At 41.1% G+C, this 15,603-nt stretch overlaps 1 protein-coding gene across 2 annotated transcripts in view; it reads right to left on the bottom strand.

Moving 5' to 3' along the window:
- CBFB (core-binding factor subunit beta) overlaps positions 1–15,603 on the bottom strand; it is a 61,644-nt gene that overhangs the window by 7,087 nt on the left and 38,954 nt on the right. The window contains exons 4-5 of one of the 2 annotated variants that reach the window (XM_029050646.2): positions 9,384–9,500; positions 3,593–3,688 (exon numbers count right to left, since the gene is read on the bottom strand). In XM_029050646.2, coding sequence (XP_028906479.1) covers positions 3,593–3,688; positions 9,384–9,500 — 213 coding nt within the window. Of the gene's footprint in view, positions 1–3,561; positions 3,689–9,383; positions 9,501–15,603 lie in introns of both variants that reach the window. The other variant, XM_029050648.2, reaches the window with a different exon arrangement.

The following is a 15,603-nucleotide window of genomic DNA, read 5'->3' as shown; positions in this document are numbered from 1 at the left end:
CAGAAATACACACACACCTGACACAGACAGCATACACAGAAATCTGCAGATTTCTGTCCTTTTCTATAACAAAAAGAGTTTCCACATAAAATGGAAATTTTACCTTTTACCTGCTAGGTGACCTTGGACAAATCACTTCACTTCTCTGTGCCTCAGTTGCCTTATCTGCAAAATGGGGATTCAATACCTGTTCTCCCTCCTACTTAGACTGTGAGCCCCAGTGCTTAGTACAGTGCTTGGCATATAGGAAGTGTTTAACAAATACCACAATTATTATTATGTCCTGGATCTCTTCCCAGAGAATCAAAATTTTAGGAATGCTCATTTTATTGTAATTCTTGCTGGAATTTACCTGTTTTTTTTAAAGTATTGGGCATTGATTATAAGTATAAATTACTAATAGCTCACAATGCAAGGTACTAGCTCAGCCTCACATGAGCACAAAATAATAGGTTCTCAATTTGTGTGTGCATTTCTGGTTGCAACTGCACCACATTTGAAACAATTTTCTCTGCCTTTTTATTACTTCATAAATAAAAAAAGAAGTTAATCAGAAGATGCATGATTGGTCATGAAAATGGACCCACAAACATCATTAGTTGTAAAGTCAGTGACAGATTATTAGTTAATCTATTCTCAGATACCAAGATTATAAATGGAATCGACCATCCCACAAGTGAGTGTGTAAGGAGTGAAATGTTGGATTCTTTCACCACAGCAGAATATAGTACAAATGTTAATTAACTGCAAAAACCATAAAAAAATGCATTATATATTTGGGGTTTCTTTAAAAAATAGCCACTGCAACCATCATTTGAGGGTTAAGATATAACTTTACAGACTCTTCTTTTGTTGAAATCAAAACTAAACTCTTATTTTCCCCCAATGATTCGTATACTTGAAATGATGAAATATCTCAAATAGAGATCATTCTTATGCAATGATTTACCCATTTGTTCTGGAGGGGGAAAATTTGCATAGAGATATGAAAAAGGATAAGGAAAAAATCCCTATACAGGGATCCAAATATATGTGATTATTTTCATATGCTGCCAAACTTGATGAATGCTTCCAAAGAGCAGAACTGGCGCCTCTCTTTGAGGAGGGGGTGGGGCGGCTGGAGTATTGCAAGGATTCCCCCCACCCCATCAAATCTGGTCTCCATTAGAGTCATTTTAACTACTACAGTCTTAAGTTATTTCTAATTTTATGCAGACTTTTCAAGTCATGGGATAACTTCTTAACAGTAAAGAGGCTCATTTCAAAGTTTAATAGACCCCAGTATCACTAATTGCTTTATACCAAACAGGACTAAGTCTTGATTAAGTTGTAATGCATCAGGGCCTCTTTTTAAGACTTTGCTACAGTAATTTTCTCCAGACTTTATATTCATCTGAATGTGTGTATACAAATACACACACCCATCAGTCAGCTCTGCCATTTGTCTGCTGGCTGACCTTGGGCAAATCACTTAACTTCTCTGTGCTTCAATGATCTCATTTGTAGAACGGGGATTAAGACTGAGTCCCATGTGGGACACGGATTATGTCCAACCTGATTAGCTTGTATAGCGCTTAGTACAGTGTCTGGCACAAAGTAAACACTTAACAAATACCACTAAAAAAAAGAAAAGAAAAACCAACACTGGCACACTGAAAAATATATCTGCATCTACTATATTAAAGCAGGAAGGATGTTGGTTTTCAGACACACCTGAGCATAAATGAGCAGTTTTGGCCAATCAATCTCTGCCCCAAAGTTCCCGCTGAGGAGTAACAGCAGAAGGGGCCAGGGGGGAATGCCACCAGCCTGGGGAGCCTTCAGGAAGGACAGGTAAGGACAAGTGGCCAGGCTCCCCAGGTTGGATTTTTCCATCAGTCCTCCCGCCTCAGTACTCCCAAGCTCCCCTAGTTCAGGACTGATTTGAAGTCACATAACCTCTAGGGGAGCAAAAGGTGTGATTTATTATTTGCGGAATGTTTCAAGTCCCACGATTAAGGGTGCTCCATGAAGCGTGTAACCAGGAAAAGACAAAGCTAAACCAACAAACCAAAAGGCCAGGGTGAAAGTGTCAGGACTTGAAAGTAAAGAATAGCAGATGAGACCATACTGAAAAATGCAACCCAAGGACCAACCACATATGATTCCAAGGATGTACTACTGGTAAACAGATGCACGTCGTTTTCTTAGGCTTTCATTTGGATACTGGGGGGGAAAGTGGTCTATTTGATTTTAAATAAAGACTCTATTCTTTATCTTGAAGTATGTCTTGAAAAATAACTGTACATTTGCCTGTAATATTCAAAATGAACACACGCCAAAAAAAATCACTGCAAAGGCATTATACTAAACAAACCATTGACAGCAATTGTGTTATAAAGCAAAAAGCCTGTAGCCAAATAAGCCCAGAGGAAAAAAAATGCCTGTGGCATAAATGATGGAGTCACTTATTGTGATGAATGAATATTCATAACAATGAAATCACTGGAGCAAGGCTCATTGTTAGAGAAATAGGAACTTGCACAGAAATCGGAGCAGGAGTCTGACCAGAATGATTGGTAAATCTCTGAGCACCCATTATATGCCTTTTAAAATGTGCTTTCTTGTAGATTAGGCATGAAAGCAGTAGAATTGCTCAGAGCAGTTTCCCTTTGACTCCAGGCAAATTATTAGAAATTGGGTGTCGGGTAAGGCTTTGCTAAATCGTGGACGCTCAGCTGGCACTGGCAAAACAACCAACATGCTAGCCGATGTTCTTCCCCTTGACGCTGTTTAGTGCCATTGTTCTTGTCTGTCCGTCTCCCCCGATTAGACTGTAAGCCCGTCAAACGGCAGGGACTGTCTCTATCTGTTGCCGACTTGTTCATCCCAAGCGCTTAGTACAGTGCTCTGCACATAGTAAGAGCTCAATCAATACTATTGAATGAATGACAAAAAGCTTTATGAACATTTGGCAGTGGAACTTTACAACCAACAACCAAAGTTAACCGCATTAACAATTTCATATCACCAAGGAATTAATTAAAACAAAACCACCACCACCAACAATAAACCAAACAAACCCTGAGCTTTCCTGAAATAACCTAGAAGAAAATGCAAAAAATCAGATTACCTATAATTCTAAACAGGATGATAATCATGCATATAAAAACATACAGTAGCACGATGGTCAAAGAATCACATACTTCTTTAAAAATGAGTTATAAAATCAAAGTGTATGGCTTTCTAACTGTGGCAAATTCATTCTACTTACATAAGTAGAATTTTCCAAACAATTTGAAAAGAATAAGGGTGAAGAGGTGGGATGTTTAAACAAAAGAACTGGGGAAAAAAGGGAGTTTGCTCCAGTGATGATTCTCAACTAGGAAAACCACAAATTAAAATGCCAGGAAACAATATTTAAAGGTTTTCATTATAGTACATTTTCTATTCCCACAGGATTAGAATTCAATTATGTTTAAAATCAAAGTATAAGACTTCAAACAGTAGCAAAATCATTCTACTAAATAAAAGTATAGTCAAATATTACAAATACAGCCTGGGAGTGGGGAAAGTACTAACCAGTTACTGCCAGCAGCTGTGAAACTCTCACCTCCATTTCCTCCCGATGAGACCGATCTCTGTCCTCAAATTCACGCGTTCTCCTCCGAGCCTCTTCAAAGGCTTGTTGGGCCAATGCATCTTCCTGCTATCAAAACAAAACAAATGCAACGAAGCCATTAACTTCATTTCCATTTACTATGAAGCTACACAATAATCAAAATTCAAAGTATGGCTCCAACCTCCCCCAAATACCATCCACAGAGAAAAATTAAAGTCTGGGCGGTCGTTTTTGTGTTCATACACCTCCAAAATTCTAGTTATCACTCAAATTATATTATCGGCCTTTAGACCAGGGGAGTGCAGTTTTGTCAAGAATTGGTAGGATGACCCATCTAACAGGATCCTTTGAGACAACGATTAGATCACTGTATATCCAAGTTTCAGTTTACTGAGCAGCATAATAAAGGGATTTCCACTACATACTACAGTTTACATTTTTTCTTTTTTTTATTCATTCAATAGTATTTATTGAGCGCTTACTATGTGCAGAGCACTGTACTAAGCGCTTGGGATGAACAAGTCGGCAACAGATAGAGACAGTCCCTGCCGTTTGACGGGCTTACAGTCTAATCGGGGGAGACGGACAGACAAGAACAATGGCACTAAACAGCGTCAAGGGGAAGAACATCTCGTAAAAACAATGGCAACTAAATAGAATCAAGGCGATGTACAATTCATTAACAAAATAAATAGGGTAACGAAAATATATACAGTTGAGCGGACGGGTACAGTGCTGTGGGGATGGGAAGGGAGAGGTGGAGGAGCAGAGGGAAAAGGGGAAAATGAGGCTTTAGCTGCGGAGAGGTAAAGGGGGATGGCAGAGGGAGTAGAGGGGGAAGAGGAGCTCAGTCTGGGAAGGCCTCTTGGAGGAGGTGATTTTTAAGTAAGGTTTTGAAGAGGGAAAGAGAATCAGTTTGGCGGAGGTGAGGAGGGAGGGCGTTCCAGGACCGCGGGAGGACGTGACCCAGGGGTCGACGGCGGGATAGGCGAGACCGAGGGACGGCGAGGAGGTGGGCGGCAGAGGAGCGGAGCGTGCGGGGTGGGCGGTAGAAAGAGAGAAGGGAGGAGAGGTAGGAAGGGGCAAGGTGATGGAGAGCCTTGAAGCCTAGAGTGAGGAGTTTTTGTTTGGAGCGGAGGTCGATAGGCAACCACTGGAGTTGTTTAAGAAGGGGAGTGACATGCCCAGATCGTTTCTGCAGGAAGATGAGCCGGGCAGCGGAGTGAAGAATAGACCGGAGCAGGGTGAGAGAGGAGGAAGGGAGGTCAGAGAGAAGGCTGACACAGTAGTCTAGCCGGGATATGACGAGAGCCCGTAATAGTAAGGTAGCCGTTTGGGTGGAGAGGAAAGGGCGGATCTTGGCGATATTGTAGAGGTGAAACCGGCAGGTCTTGGTAACGGATAGGATGTGTGGGGTGAACGAGAGGGACGAGTCAAGGATGACACCGAGATTGCGGGCCTGCGGGACGGGAAGGATGGTCGTGCCATCCACGGTGATGGAGAAGTCTGGGAGCGGACCGGGCTTGGGAGGGAAGATGAGGAGCTCAGTCTTGCTCATGTTGAGTTTTAGGTGGCGGGCAGACATCCAGGTGGAGACGTCCCGGAGGCAGGAGGAGATGCGAGCCTGAAGGGAGGGGGAGAGGACAGGGGCGGAGATGTAGATCTGCGTGTCATCTGCGTAGAGATGGTAGTCAAAGCCGTGAGAGCGAATGAGTTCACCGAGGGAGTGAGTGTAAATGGAGAACAGAAGAGGGCCAAGAACTGACCCTTGAGGAACTCCAACAGTTAAAGGATGGGAGGGGGAGGAGGCTCCAGCGTAGGAGACCGAGAATGATCGGCCAGAGAGGTAAGAGGAGAACCAGGAGAGGACAGAGTCCGTGAAGCCAAGGTGAGATAAGGTATGGAGGAGGAGGGGATGGTCGACAGTGTCAAAGGCAGCAGAGAGGTCAAGGAGGATCAGAATGGAGTAGGAGCCATTGGATTTGGCAAGAAGGAGGTCATGGGTGACCTTAGAGAGAGCAGTCTCGGTAGAGTGGAGGGGACGGAAGCCAGATCGGAGGGGGTCTAGGAGAGAATGGGAGTTAAGGAATTCTAGGCATCGATTGTAGACGACTCGTTCTAAGATTTTGGAAAGGAAGGGTAGTAGGGAGATAGGACGATAACTGGAGGGGGAAGTGGGGTCAAGAGCGGGTTTTTATGATATTTAAGTGCTTACTATGTGCCAGGCACTGTACAGAGTAGGTATAAACTACTGGGATAGCAGTAGTAGCTGGTGTAGGTATAAACTAATAAGGTTGGACACGGTCCATGTCCCAAATGGGGTTCACAATCTTAATCCTCATTTTACAGATGAGGTAACTGAGGCATAGAAAAGGGAGGTGACTGGCCCCAGGTCACACAGCAGGCAAGTGGCTGAGGCAGGATTAGAACCCAGGCCCTTCTGACTCCCAGGCCAATGATCTTTGCACTTGACCACTCTGCTTCATCTCCCACTCCTCCCTTGCCCTCACCTCCAGCTAAGCAAAAACCTGCTTATCATTCTTTGCTCCTCTTCTCCATCTCCGTACCATTTTCAGAGAACACAAATGAATTTAGAAGAGCCCAAAAGCATATGGAACACATCTGTGTAGATTATGTTCATGCTTGTCAGTCATGCTCTGATCGATCTCGTGCATTCATCAATCAATGGTATTTATTCAGCATTTACTGTGTGTAGAGCACTGTACTAAGCACTTGGGAGAGTACAATATAACAGAGTTGATAGACACCTTCCCTTCCCACAAAGATGCTTCCTTTTTTGTTTTTGCTCATCCTTGAGGAGAGGCCCCCTCTCTCCCGTTCTTTCCTTTCTGACACCCTCCTTGTCGACAACACCCAATACGGTGCTTGGCCCACAGTGAGCAGTTAATCAATACTGTTGGCCGAATGCCATTGATTCATCTTTATGATGAACAGATTTTCACAGAGAATCAGGATAATACTGTTTTCAAATTAGATGTTGTGCTATTAATCAACCAAATCCTGACTTTCAGGCTGATGTCTCAGTAAAATCCAAGCTACCCCAGTTCTAAATTCAAATTTTTAAAGATCTAAGATATTTGAACATCATGCTGCTAATACATAGGTAATTATATATAGTGTACTACTGGAATACATGGTAAGAGAATGACTAACTTTAGGAAACAAAAAGGCAGGAGGAGGAGAAGGCAAGATGAGGAAACAACTCGAGAATTTACAAATACAATTATATACATGTCGAAGCTTGAAATCTGGCAGTAAAACAAAGTTTCACAACGTGCAGTTCTTAACTCACATTTATCGTTATTCCTAAGAGTTCAAAGGCACTTCATAAACATTTCACTGCCAGTTATTAATTTACAATAACTTAAAAAAACCCTCAGTGTTAATATTTTAATGTACAGTACTTATTAAACAATACCCACTAGAAGGAACTTGTAACTGGGCTTGAAACTTGTAACTCTGTGATTTCAAAACATTTTGGAATTGATGCTATGTTTTAAAATATTAAAACACAGTAACTATACATATATAAAAAGAACCTTATCTGCATTTATCATACTAAATACAGAACTTAATTAACTGTGGTAATGGGAGACAGGAATTATACAGATAAGTGGAATTTACAGACCTTTCAAAAAAATAATAAATCTAACTTTAGCCAAGAGTGTTAATCTCCTCCTCCACAAATCCCTCAGCAAAGGTCCCAACAAATATGAAAATGAGTCTGTTCAAATTTTATTTCCTTTAATCTCCTCTGTCTACCCTTAGGCAGAGAGGCTTTGAAGCACTGAACAAGACCTAATAAAATTAGGCAGTGTGGGACAGGTCTTGATAATTTATGAATTAGAGAATCTGGCCCTGGAATTCAGTAACTGGTCAATAGTATTTTTGGATAACCCAAATTTGTTCTACACCTCTGAAAATGTAGGTCTCATTTTTTTGAGAAAACATAATCCACCCCTTAAGAACCCAACTAAGTTTTAATATTCCAAGAGGCCAGGTGGATTAATTTTTAAAATTCAGGATGTCTTAAGTCTCAGAAAATGGCAAATTGCTTTTTTGGCCTAAAGCATTATTCGACACCCTAAAGCCATCTGTGAAACAACATGAAAATGTCCTCTGTAGCCATCATTAAATAAAATCATCAGTTAATACTATCACCTATAAACCTGTGCTTTTCAAAGTCAAATCATGATGAAGTCATTGAACAACTTAAAATTGCTACCAAGAGTTATCAATTAGTTCTCCTTTTAAGTGACAATCAGGGAATTATGAAACACTCTTGTTCTGGCTTACTGATGAGGAGATGAACACAGCGAGTCTAACAGTTGTTCAAATTGCTGCATTCCTGAGGCCAGTCTGGTGACCATTCCTGTTGGTAGCAGCCCTCGGGGAAGTTCATATTGGCCTAAGTCATTCATCCCCAGTTGGTTCCAGGGAACAAGGGAGACTCGATTTTGCATTTTGCTATCTGTGACACTTTTCTTTGTTCTGGGGTTACACAAGGGGGAAAAAAAATATTATTGTTTCTTTCACAGTTAACATAGGTAGTGGGGAAAGTGAAAGCTGTATTTAATAAGATATAAAGTGACTTTGTGGCATCACAGGAGAAACAAGAGGTGGCAGAACTAACAAGGGCACTGTGGCTAGGTGTAAGGTGGGACAAGGTAACTAGGAAAGACCTAATTTTTCTTTCACTAAATACCCACCTCTACTAAACCGGAGTCTCTGCTGCATCTTCTCTTTGTGGGAGTTGGCAATTTCTTCCCACAACTCCCTATCCAAGAATATAACCATATGCACCTAACCGGTTCCACATTTTATTTATAAATCCATAAAAGAAATACTAGACAGTGGACAGAACTGTAACTGTATGCAATGTAGATCTAGAGAAATTCAAGATTATTTCATATAGAAATATTTCCACTGGACATTCTGACACATTAGAAGAGCCAAAGTTGCAACAAATATGAATGGTTGTATTTTGTGTGTGCTTTCAAATCAGAGCATTCATTTCTCAACAATATTAAAAATAATCTGTTTTATGATCGCTGATAACTACTGCAACAAGAACTAGTTTCTGAAATAGGAAGCGAGTGACCTGAGTTATTTATCCTGGCATAAATCCTGGCATAAATTTAAGGCATAAATCCTTCTTACTTAAGGACATACCTACCTTAAATATTGATTACCTTCTCAGTGTATCAACTCCTGGCATTTCCATTCCTCTTCCACTCTACTCTGCTGCTGCCCTGGCACCCCCAGAGAAATTTGGGACTTCTTGCAGCTCTTCACTGCCTGCCCCTGCTCAAGCAACCAAAGTTTGCCTCCAAAGTTGCCTGAGCAGAGGCATAATGCTGGGGGCACTTTAAATGCCATGCTGTGGCTGCAGCCACTGAGTTGACATAAATCCCACTTCCCTTCCTTAGAGTTGGCCTGGTAACCCCTCGCCCCATCCCTTCCCCCCAAAAGAATGATGCATGTTTTGTTTTCAGCTTTTACCCAGTTAATACCTAAGCACTTCACTATTCCTTAGAGTATGATCTGTGTAGTAGGGCTTCTATTATATTATTTCATTTAGTAAATGGAGAGCCCCAAAATCCATAGACCAAATTAGGAGTAGTCAGAAGCAGAATCCGGGTCTCAAGACCCCAGCTCGGTGATCTCACCTCTAGCTCATGCTGTCTCCTTGTTCTTGGTGGTCAGTTGAAATCGTTGCCGTAACACAGGCACGTACGTGTAAAATCTGAAACTATCTTACCTGGGCTCGTTCTTCATCAAATTCCAAGCAGCCCATACCATCCAGCCTCTGTAGATCAATCCAGCCTTTCCAGATAACACAGACTCCATTCAGAATCATAGGAGCCTTCAAGTACACCTAAAACATGGCAAAACAAAATACTAATAAAAACACCTAAACTCCACAATGTGCATCAAATTTCAAAAATTTGAACTTCAGAGAACTTTGAGTTTATCTGATGTAAAAAAGCCATCACCCACTCCTCCCCACTCCCCACCAAAAAATCCAAAAACAATTTTAATTATACAGAGCTGGTTTTAGGAGGAGCTCAAGTGGTTGGTTGCCCGTGGGGTGGGGAGTGTCACAATTTGAAGGGGTTGCACTTTCCAGGCCCCAACCCTTTCCATGAGCAGTAGAGCCTTTGACAGCATCTCCCTGCTGGCTCCCTCTCCCCACCCTGATAGTGCAGATATTTGATGGCCCAAGGCCCAGGGAATTTAGAAAGCAGAACTAACCAATGCCATGGCAGTTCCACTCTTTGTGTACTAAGCCTGACACAGGGTTGGACCCCACAGCTGATTTCTTCATGGTTTGATTCTGAGAGGGAGCAGTCTAAGGAGCAGAGGTACTGGAGTGGTAGATAATTCTATTCTTTAAACCTCCTGGAACTGATTACAGATTGAGAGAGGGCGAGAGAGAATGTGTGTGTGAATCTCTATATTATAGATCTCCCAATTACATAGGCTAATTTGATAATGTGGAAAGTAGGCTAAATAGAATGAGAATTTTATTAATTGGGTTTAATTATTTCACTGTAGAATTTCACTATCTTGAAGAGTTTATTTGGATCAAAAAGTATTAAACTTTCCAAACAAATGAAGAATCTTGTATATTCCAAAAGGTGACAATGAGGGCATTGAAGAAAGGTCATTGCTTATCAAATACTTGAATTTTAAGCTTAACTAGAAAAACCATCGGTGAAGACACTCAGCCCTGTAATCATTATTATTAACAGCAATTTCCAAGTGGTGAAAATTATTTTTCTTTCTTCCTGGGCTATTTTATGTGTTCTTAGGTGTCTAGTAAGTAAGGATCAACAAATGTTGGCCTGCTTTACCTGTCAAACCCAATTACTACTGATAAGATGAAATGTTCCTCTGCTTGTTTGCCTGAATTTGTTTGAGATCTTCTCTCAGTGCCACTCTGTCTATGATGACAGTGAATTACTCAGGGAAGACAGGGGGCATCCCTGTCGTCAACCTTGATTTTTCACTTATAAAAGTGAAAATAGATAAAAGATATAATATAATCTATATAATATAATCTATATAAGATAATATATAAGATATATATATATATTAATTATATAGTTAATATAATATAATATATATGATATATATATATATATAATAGATAAAAGTATACCTATTGAGCTTCGCTAAGAATGCTGATCCAACCCAGCAAACTTTGCTGCAACATAGGCAAACATTTCCATGGGAGATGGGAGAGTGGGGAGTGAAAAGGGACAAAAATGCTTCCATGGATCTTTCTCTGAGTGAGGCTTCAAAAACCCCCTTGGCCTACGTTGTTCCTCTCTATGGAATGATCCTTGACCAAGGTCCCTCTAAATACTGTATTTTTATTTAGCATTTTTTTCTTGTAGGCTTCAATCAGACTGTGCAATTTAACCAAAGGGACAGCTTGTACCGAGTTGTAAGGAAGTTTTCTCCAATTTTTCTTGTACAACTTAATTTCATTGATTTTCTCTACACACAGAACACATGGTTCTCCAATAATGTGGGGGTTTGCATTCTTGCAGTAACCCACATTTAGGTAAATGCACACTGTAGTACTCACCCTGTGACTGATGCTGTGTGCATGCGCACAACAGCTTCGTCCAACACCCTACTGCGCTGTAACCAGATGGACGCGCGCTGTTCAAGGAACTTGCCCTATATCTGCCGTCTCATCACGTTCTAGCTCAAATGCAGTCTGAAAATCGGTGCTATGGCAGAACTGAGTATTTAAACTATGATCTAAAATGGTAATTTCTGCCAATTAATCCTCCTTTAATTAGGCCTAAAGAGCAAAAATAGTTATATATGGCACAAACAATACCCTGCTGAGTCAGACCAATTTCCATCTAGTCTAATATTTTGTTTTGGACAGTGGCATAAAAGGATAAGAAATTAAAGTTTTCCCTTGCCATAATCTTTATTTATTGTACTACCCTTGCTTTCTCCTTACTCTAGAAATCTGTTTCACTTGAACCATCCTCCTGTAATAACTTCACTTTTACAAAGTGTGTGCATATGTTTGGAATGTCCAATTTATATAAAAAAAGAAACGAATATTCCGATCACTAAGTGTATTTACACCTACCTCCCTTTTATTCTGTCCTATTAAAAAAATCAAAAATCATAAATACATTTTTAAAGTTGCTTATGGAGCATTTTTATAAACGGCAGTGATTCATATTTGAATTAGAAAAAAAATGTACATTACTGAAAAAGATTCTCTCAGTAACACACAGGCACTCTTACTCATATCCTCCCTCCTGCCTGGAACTCCCTCCCATACACATGCGGCAGACCACTGCTCTCCCCTTCTTCAAAGCCCTTTTGAAATCACATCTCCAGAAGGCCTCCCCCAACAGATTTCTAATCTCCCCACCTGATGTCCCCAACTGCCATTTCAGCACTTCCAAGCCACCTAAACAATTAAGTACTCACAACTTCCTGTAGCATTCAAGAACATCTCTTTATACTCTATTACTTCCTCCTATTGGAATTTATTTCAGTGTCTCCCTCCACCAGCCGCGGCCCCCCCACATCCTGTTAGACTGTAAATTCCCTGAGGGCAGAGATCCTGTCCGCCAATTATGTTTTACTCACCTAAGTGCTTAGTACAGTGCTCTACCCATACTAGGCACTCAGTAAATGCTCTCGATTGACGCAGGGATATATTAATTGGATAAGCAGCGTGGCCTAGTGGAACAGACATGGGCCTGGGAGCCAGAGGACCTGGGTTCATTCATTCATTCATTCATTCAATAGTATTTATTGAGCGCTTACTATGTGCAGAGCACTGTACTAAGCGCTTGGGATGAACAGGTCGGCAACAGATAGAGACAGTCCCTGCCGTTTGACGGGCTTACAGTCTAAGTCTAATCCCGGCTCTGCCACTTGCCTGGTAGGTGGCCTTGGGCAAGCCACTTCGCTTCTCGGTAAGTGCCTCTGTTTCCTCATCTGGAAAATGGGGATTCAACATCTGTTCTCCTTTCTACTTAGACTGTGAACCCCCCTGTGGGACGGGGACTGTTTCTGACCTGATTTTCTTGCATCTACCTCAGCGCTTAGTACTGTGTACATAGTAAGCGCTTAACAAATACCACGATTATTACTATGAGTTGAACCATCTTCGGCATGAAGTAGAACAGAACAGCCAGAGCGTGCGAGAAAAAAACCTGTCCCTGCCACTGAATCCCTCAAGTTTGTGCCTTCCCAGGGAAGAACCAGAGAAATCACAACAAGAGCATAAAAGATTAAGTCAACCCCAGCCACCAACTATCCTGCTCCCTACACTCAAAGCCGGCAGTGATTGACTGGGGGCAGTGACTGTGGCTTCTTTCTAGCCATACCTGCTCCGACTGGTACCGCTGTATTTCTTGCTGGGCTTCCTGCGTTTTTCACTGCTGCCTGATGCAAAAGCAGATCAGAAGTGGCAAGAGCAGGTGAGTAGCCCTAGGCAGGTCTCAGCATCATCCTAATGACCCACTGCAACCCCCACTGCTCAGGCTATTTAAGGGAGTAGTACGCACTGTGCATGCACTCCCTTTTGGGCCAGTGCCCCGGCCTTCCAATATATACACAGGGAAATGGTGATCCTATTCCACTTGAGGCTTTATGCCTCGGCTCAACGTATTTTAATCTGTGGATATTGACTTTTCAATTCTGTGATGCTACTTCGCAATATTTGAAAAAAAAAATCGCTTCGGCAAATTTAAGTTTAATGAAAAGTTAAAGAGAAGGGGTTGTTGTGGTGGGTTTAACTCATCCAGTTAACTAATTTCATGAGGCACTCCCAAGGAGCGTCATGAGGACTCCCATTCCTAAGGGATTGGAAACTAGAAAGGAGACCTGCAGTATAACTCTAATACATTGACAAATTTCCATTCAAATGCTCTTCAGTGTTTAACTTGAGCTACCATCTGTTTATATTTATACCACCCCCTCCCACTTTTGAACAAAGTCATTTTTCCTGTCAAAAGATCCAATCAACCATATTGATGCAATTTCCTCATTTCAGAGAAAGAAACATAAAGCTTCATTTCTCCCCCCGCCCCCCATTTTTGGATGAAGGGAAATAGTCTGCCGTTATAGCCGAAACCGTTTAACCACACATTTCCTTCTGTTCAGATAAGTTCCTCTCTACCATTCTCAACATAGAACACAGAGGTCCTATCATATGCTTGGTGCAAAATATCTGCATATACTAACTTAGCATTCTACCTCACAAAAGCCCAAACAATATCACCTTTTATATCTCATACCAACTTAACCAGATTGACCACATTTTCTGCTCAAGACCCACACCTTTCCCTTTTTCATATTAGGAGAAAAGAACAGAGAAAAATGAGTGTGTAGAATAAATCTGCCAACATGCCATTTATTTGTCCATTCATTTCCAATTTTCAATCTAGCCACGACACATTATTTGAAAATGACATTCACTAATATAATATTTCAGGGGATTAAATTCCATGGACTGTATCTAAATTTCCTAGATAATTACTCAAACCAACACCTTTCTTTACTAACAATGCACAATACATCAGCATTTGTTTTTAATTGGGAAGTAATACTCTTGAGCGCCTTTAAAACTATCTGGCCATTAAAGACTCTCTTTGGAGTTCTCCAAAAACCTTCCCTGATAGCTTATTCCGGTTTTATCACCCCGAGTCCAGAAGTTACTCATTATGTATAAACAAATTTTCCTTGCTGCATTTTTCTTTATTCAACATCTATGGAGACCGAAAACAACCGATCAGCATTCTTCTTGAAAGCAAAACAATATTGGCGCCAATGCTCTAACGAAGTATTTTTGCTTAGGGGCAAGTTTCATGAATGGCACCCCTACCGATGCATTTTCAGCCCAGGGTAGGGGTGGGAGGGGAAGAGATGTGTGTGTGGACATGAACAGCTGTCCTGCTTGCCTTACATGAGTTGTGCTTCTGCCAGATTGACATGATTTTTGAATCTCCTGACTGGCCAGAGCATTATTTTTTACTTCTGAATCCAAGATATTGGCCCGGTCATGATGTAAAATGTTTCCCCTTTAGAATTCTTACGTGATCGAAATAGCACAGTTAAAGTGGAACACTCTAATTTTTCATTGAGGATACCCTTTTTGTTAAGGAAATAATATACTATAGTTCAATTTTCCTTCCCAATTATTTAGTCAAAGATTGCATTTTTCAGGAAACACATACCCCATCAAAACTTATGTGACAGATAGGATTTGAAGATATACACACTGAAGTGCATTTATTTCAATATGAGATCCTATAAATCTCCTTATTGATTTAATATTAACAAAGCGGTAGATTCTTCTCTAAAAATATGGTTATGTTTCACTTGGACATTTAAAACAAAACACTTTACAGCCTTTTTAAAACAATTTTTAAAGATTTTAAGTACAATGGGTTCCATAGGGACTTCAATTTCAATCAAGGCAATAATTTGATTTCTTTTAAACCGGTCATATATTAACGACCAGGAATGTGTTTCTGAGGCTTTACAGAAAAGTTAAAAAAAAAAAAAGGCTGGATACCATTATTTTGTTTCCTCTCCCATATCTTTGGAAAGTTTTCTGACAAGATTGGGTACCATGTTATAATATGGATTTCTGGGTCTCCATCACCACCCACTTCTCAGAGATCCCCCAATGTCAGACTACAGTTTTGATGTGAACATATCATGTTGGTGGATTCCCTCACCTTGCAACTAACTAGAAAAACTTTCCCAGCAGGACATGAGTGAGGCTCCTGCCCCTCCTATTTCCCCTCCTGGAGTTGGCTCTTTGCTGCCATTTAAGGCCCCTCTCCAAGTGGATCCAGTCCCAAGTATCAGTGAGCTGGAGACCTCTGGATGGATACAGAGGGGGGACCAACTCTACCTTCTCTCTCTTTTCCTCAGTTTGCTGCTCACTGCCACCGCTTAGAGGCAAGGGAACTCTGGGA

Source organism: Ornithorhynchus anatinus, chromosome X1 (assembly GCF_004115215.2).
Source record: "Ornithorhynchus anatinus isolate Pmale09 chromosome X1, mOrnAna1.pri.v4, whole genome shotgun sequence".
In the NCBI taxonomy this organism is placed as follows: domain Eukaryota; kingdom Metazoa; phylum Chordata; class Mammalia; order Monotremata; family Ornithorhynchidae; genus Ornithorhynchus; species Ornithorhynchus anatinus.
This window is presented reverse-complemented; position numbering and strand designations above follow the sequence as displayed.